A 6176-nucleotide genomic window follows, 5' to 3' on the forward strand; every position below is an offset into this window, starting at 1 on the left:
ATACCAGCTCAGGTAAACAATAGTACATTTACACCTGAACTTTATACGTCAAATATGAATTTAAACATGACCTCTCCTATTGGAAACTTCCAACAACCGTTCGCCTATGGTATGCAGCAGTCACCAGGGATGTTTCAGCCAGCACCCCCGGCGCGGTCAACGCCGCCAAGTTGGGCTATACAGATCATGGAAGATATTAAATCCATTAAAACGTCACTTCCGAATATTGAAAAGACAGTTAATACCATCAATCTCAAAATATCGGACATGGATATTAAAATCAACAATCTAGAGTCAAAGGTTACGGAAGTAGAAACATCATGCAGCTTTATCAGTAATGAGTTTGAAAAACAGAAAAATGAAGTGAACGAGGCAAATATTGAAATTAGAAAATTGCAACAAACATGTGGTGACTTAAAAAATCAATCGCACGAATTTGAAATCCAAAAAGATCAAATGAATGACAAGCTCTTAGACTTAGAATCAAGATCAATGCGGGATAATTTGATTTTCTACGGAATACAGGAACATGGTCCCGAGGAAACCTGTGACACTCTTGTAAAGGATTTTATAGCCTCTAAACTCGGCATTGAAACAAAAGACTTGTTATTTGACCGCATACATAGACTAGGTTCAAATAAAGCACCAAAACCCCGACCGATCGTCGGTAAGTTTCACTATTACACCGACAGAGAAAAGATACGACAAAAATCGTACGACGAAGGCGTAAAAAAACAACTCAAAGAGGCCAGGCAGGGGGTCGGTGTTCAGAGACCGCAACAGACCAGGGATGCCAGGAAAGCGTTATTTGATATCATCAAAGCCGAATAATCAAACGGGAAAACTGTAAGGCTTGCTGGAAATAAACTTTACGTAAACGGCAACCTCTTCAAGACATACGTCAACGGGAAAGTATGCGATCCTCCACGTTACAACGCACAGGGCCAGAACTAGGGATGTCAGGAGAGTGATTTAAAGATCCTGTCATGGAATATTAATGGACTTTCACGAAAATTAGCAGACCCAGACTTTCTTAATATATTATTTAACTATGATGTTATTTTTCTATCTGAAACTTGGTTATCCAATAACAACAAGATTAATTTCAACATTAAAGGATATCAAAATGAACATTTATATGGTAATAAATCATTTAATACAAGGAAAGGTAGATATAGCGGTGGTATTTCAATTTACTATAAAGACTGTTTAAGGAGTAAAATAAGCATTGTGAAGAAACATCAGTGCGGTATAATATGGGTTAAATTATGCAGTTCATTGTTTAAGTTTGATCATGATGTATACTTCTGTCATACATATATTTTACCGCAAGGTTCCACTGTTTTAAACCAAAATGATCGATTTTTTCGATATTATTGAATCTGATATTGAAAGTTTTAAATCTCTTGGCAAAATATTTATTTCAGGTGATATGATCTCAAGAACAGCGGATTTATCCGACATATTAGATTTTGACAAATACATTGATTACGATGACAGCTATATGTCAAATATTGTTGATATTAAACCACGTGTCAATAGGGATCAAGTGATCGATTCGCACGGGCAACGTTTGATCGAGCTTTGTAAATCTACCTCGCTTCTTATTGGTAATGGTCGGTTACACAATGATAACGGCGACTTTACATTTCATTCACTAAATGGCTCGAGCACAGTGGAGTATTTGTTATTAGATAAACATGATTTTGAATACATAAGTGACTTTAAGGTATTAGAACCGAATGAATTCTCGGATCATAATGGAATAAAAATACATTTACAACGTTATATTTACCAGCAGCCCGCGACTAATGTAAAAAATGCGGAACGATTCATTAAATGGGATGAGTCTAAGATAAATGCTTTCCACGATCTTCTTTTAAATAGAGAAAATGTCGAATCTATGCAAACTCTTACAGAGCGTATTGAAAACTACACTCCAGACGAAAATTTAGATAATATTGTTATACAGTTTACTGATCTCTTGCAAGAAAATGCATTGAATATTTTCGGTAAAACTCGTCGTAATTTTGAGAAGAACATAACTAATCATGCAAAAAAGAAAAAAATGGTTTAACGAAGAATGTTACAGCGCTAGAAAACAATATACGACTGCAAGAAATGTGTTTTTAAAAAATAAAACAAACGAAAATAGACAACATTTTGTAAACACTAAAGCTAATTATAACCGAGTTAAGCGAAGAGAAAAGAATAAATTTAAAACTAGAGAAAAGAATACACTACGTAATTTAGCAACAAAACAACCAAGACAATTCTGGAAAAAGATCAAACAGCAATACAAAAGCAATAATAGTAATGCCGAAAATCTGAGTGTTGACGACTTATACTCTCATTTTGAGACCTTGTATGGTACTGAATCATATACTAATGCTGACAATGATACCCATAATCCGATTATTAATTATGACGACGAATTGGACATAGATATAAACTACGATGAACTTAAACACGCCGTTTTTTTCACAAAATAATAATAAAAGTTCGGGCAATGATAACTTAATCGCAGAAATTTTTAAACATTCTTTCGATTAAACATCTGGATTTCTACTCAAACTGTTTAATACTCTATTTAATAACGGCGAATATCCAAACTCATGGGGACTGGGCATAATTGTACCAATCTTCAAAGGGGGGGGGGACATAGAGGATCCCAAAAACTACAGAGGAATCACTCTGATAAATATTATAGGAAAAATATATTCACAGGTACTATTAAATAGGCTCACAAAATGGTCAAAAGAACATGAAAAAATTATAACAAATCAGTTTGGTTTTCAAAAGGGAAAGTCTACAGTTGATTGTATTTGCATTTTACAGTCAATTATTTCTAAAACACTTAGCTCGAAAAAGAAATTGTATTGTGCGTTTTTAGATTATGAAAAATGTTTCGATAAAATAGATAGATTACATCTATGGCAAAAACTACTAAACGAAAAAGTGAGTTCAAAAATGGTAAAGGTGCTTCAAGCTATGTATAGCGTTGTCAAATCTTGTGTACGGTATAATTCGAACACATCACGGTATTTTGAATCAAATATCGGTGTTAAACAAGGGGATCCAAGTTCCAGTCTAATGTTTTTATTTTTCGTGAACGACATTATAAATAATATTAACGCTGATATAGCTGGTATTTTTACAGCAAATGAAATCAAGATATTTCTGTTACTTTTTGCAGTTGATGCGGTGTTATTCGCTCAAACACCAGAAGCATTACAGTCTATGTTAAATGACCTGGAACGATATTGCAATTACTGGGGACTAAAAATAAATACCACCAAAACAAAAGTTATGATATTTGAAAATGGACGTCACACAAACAATGAATTCTTACTCTGTAATACTATACTAGACGTTGTAAAATCCTTCAAATATTTGGGCATCCACTTCTTTAAAAATGGCAATTGGTTTAGAACACAAAAGCGACTAGCACAGCACGCTTCATACGCACTCTATAACTTATTTATCGTTTTCAACCAAATCGAGTTACATTCAATTGATAAATGCAAACTATTCGACAGTCTTGTTTCACCAATTATTAACTATAGTGCAGAGGTATGGGGAAATCACGAATCTAAAAATATAGAAGTAATCCATTGTAAATTTCTCCGAAAAATTTTAAACGTAAAAAGTCGACCAATTTAGACGGATTATACGGTGAACTTGGGCGCTTCCCTATGACAATAGCTAGGCGATTAATAATGATAAAATATTGGATTAAAATATTAAAATCAAATAATGCGTTATTGGTAAATGCATATACATTTCTTAAGACTGACGCTGATAACAATAACATATATGGAGGCAAAAATTGGGCTAATCAAATTAAAGTAATATTAAACCAAATAGGTATGACAAACATCTGGCAAAATCAATACACTGCTGATATCAGCTTTGAATTAATTAGACAACGCATCGTCGATATATATAAGCAAACTTGGTATGCAAACATTAACAACTCAAGTAGACTATCATCATACGCAAGGTTTAAGCATGACTTTCAGTTTGAAAAATATCTAAACTGCGTTAATGAAAATAAATATAGAATAGCTATTACAAAATTTAGACTTTCGTCACACGACCTAGCCATTGAAACTGGAAGGTATATAAACATTATAAGATCGGAACGTATATGCTTACACTGTAACATGAATCTAGTAGAAAATGAGTATCATTTCTTACTCGTATGTCCTAAATACAAACTCCTCCGACAACAATATCTCAAACCTTATTATAACTCGTGGCCGAATCTTAATAATTTGACAATCTTTTGGCATCAACATCTGTTCACTGTATTAACAACTTAGCGAAGTTTATCTATTTCGCATTTTGCCTTAGAACAAATGCTACAGCAATAACACTTCATTATTGATCATTTATCTGAATGTAAATCTTAGCGTATTGAAATATGTAAATTGTTACTATGTCTTTCTGTAACATGACACCTACTTTCTTGAATGTTTGACCTCTCTGTAAATAATCTGTGTCTTCATTGTTCCATATTGTACTTTATTATATGGCTATAAATGTGCACATGCCGTTTAATGCTGAATAAAGATAACTTATGTTATGTTATGTTATTTCCGTCTTGAGTTACAGATGTTATTGGAATATGTGGAACTCTTGTGCTTCTAAGCCCTGTTGTTCGCGGCGCGGACGTCAAACTTGGATATTTTCCGTCTGACTATTCTATAGAGCCTCAAAGATACGCTAATCGAACATGGAAGAAAAATGTCCAGGACATAGAGCTTCGAGAAGGTTCTTACAAAGAGGAATGTGTTTCTGAAAATGTGTACGTATTGACCATATTTAACGTTGAAGACAGAGATGAAGGAACGTATATTTTAAATTGTGATTCAGGTGACAACACGAATTCTGTGCAGCTTCATCTTCCAGGTTCTTTGGTTTTATTTCGAGTATGCTGACTTTTAAATACTGGTTTTGTAATGATAAGTTAACTTGGCATAAAAAGGAATCATATAAATACAAGAATGATTATATATATCTTCAGTTAATAAATGCATGACCAGCTATCAGATAATCTTTGAGTTTAATATGTTCATGAAATGAGATCTGGTATTCCAAGTGATTTTAATGATTTTTTTTCAGAGCCAGCGAGATATCCAGTTATCGGTCCAAAATCTGCTGATTTTAATACAACAAAATGCATTTATGTTGATCTGGGCTCTGACTTATATTGCAAAACATTAATGGGACAGATCCCGTAAAAGTTGTACTTTTATTTGGCCAGGATTCATTTGTTCTTTCCGAAAGTAAAGAGAAAAATGGCTTGTACCGTTTCCAAAACGTTCACCAACAACTGAAAGGAATGTCGAGACAGAATGTGACATGCCTAGTTTCAAATGCAGCCATTGAAACACCTTACGAAGTACACGGCAAATTTTGTAACATAGGTAAGCAAGTGGAATATAGATAAAGTAAAGCTATGATTCATAATTTTGTGGAGTTTAATATCATTGTTTCGTGCATAATTTTCGATGTTGTTAAATGCATTCTTTTAATACCAGAGAAAGGCAGTCTGCCCGTGCCAACTGTTCCTGAATTCGTTTTTGGAGAAAGATCAACATCAATATGTGAAGTGCACAATGCTGTTCCAGCACCGGAACTAGAACTACATATTGGCAAAGTCTTGCTAGTAAATGTTCAACAAATCGATTAATTTAACGGATCTTCTAATACGTTTACCAGCACAGCAACGGTGACAAATAATAACAAAATATGGAATGGGAGAGATATGTGCTGCACCAAGAAAAGCAAACACGATTTTGGTATTACAAATGTGTCAGTATGCCAAAACATTAGTATGAAATGTAAGTAAACTGGATCGATTTTTTAGTTTAAATAAAGTGTTTAATTGTTAGAAATTGTTGGCAATCTGTCCTAATTTCTTGTGTTGAACATACAATCGATACAACTGAATAATGTTCGCAACTCCAGTCAAAAACTATCATCCCGCACACCCCAAGGGGTGCATCTTGAAGGGTTTAGCGTCCCATACAAGGTAAAATTGGTCCCAGCCTGATCACGTGTAGGGATGCTGAGATATCTTCGAGATTGCCGACCCCATTTTAGGGCATTTTGTGCTGCATTTTAGTGTATAAAATAACGTTATAGGCGAATGAAAACTGTGACGTAAT

The 6176-nt window shown here is 34.1% G+C and overlaps 1 protein-coding gene and 1 long non-coding RNA gene across 2 annotated transcripts; both read left to right on the forward strand.

Annotated features, from left to right (window-relative positions):
* Window positions 1-66: 66 nt before the first annotated feature.
* Window positions 67-831, forward strand: LOC128235563 (uncharacterized). The gene has a single exon (XM_052950376.1). The coding sequence runs from the start codon at window positions 67-69 to the stop codon at window positions 829-831; it is 765 nt and encodes a 254-aa protein (XP_052806336.1).
* Window positions 832-4160: 3329 nt separating this feature from the next.
* On the forward strand, window positions 4161-5815 carry LOC128235330 (uncharacterized). Its single transcript, XR_008261189.1, has 3 exons — window positions 4161-4810; window positions 5128-5432; window positions 5547-5815. It is a non-coding gene; the product is annotated as an uncharacterized LOC128235330 (long non-coding RNA).
* The last annotated feature ends 361 nt before the right edge of the window (window positions 5816-6176 follow it).

The sequence above is a fragment of the Mya arenaria genome, chromosome 5 (genome assembly GCF_026914265.1).
Source record: "Mya arenaria isolate MELC-2E11 chromosome 5, ASM2691426v1".
NCBI lineage: Eukaryota > Metazoa > Mollusca > Bivalvia > Myida > Myidae > Mya > Mya arenaria.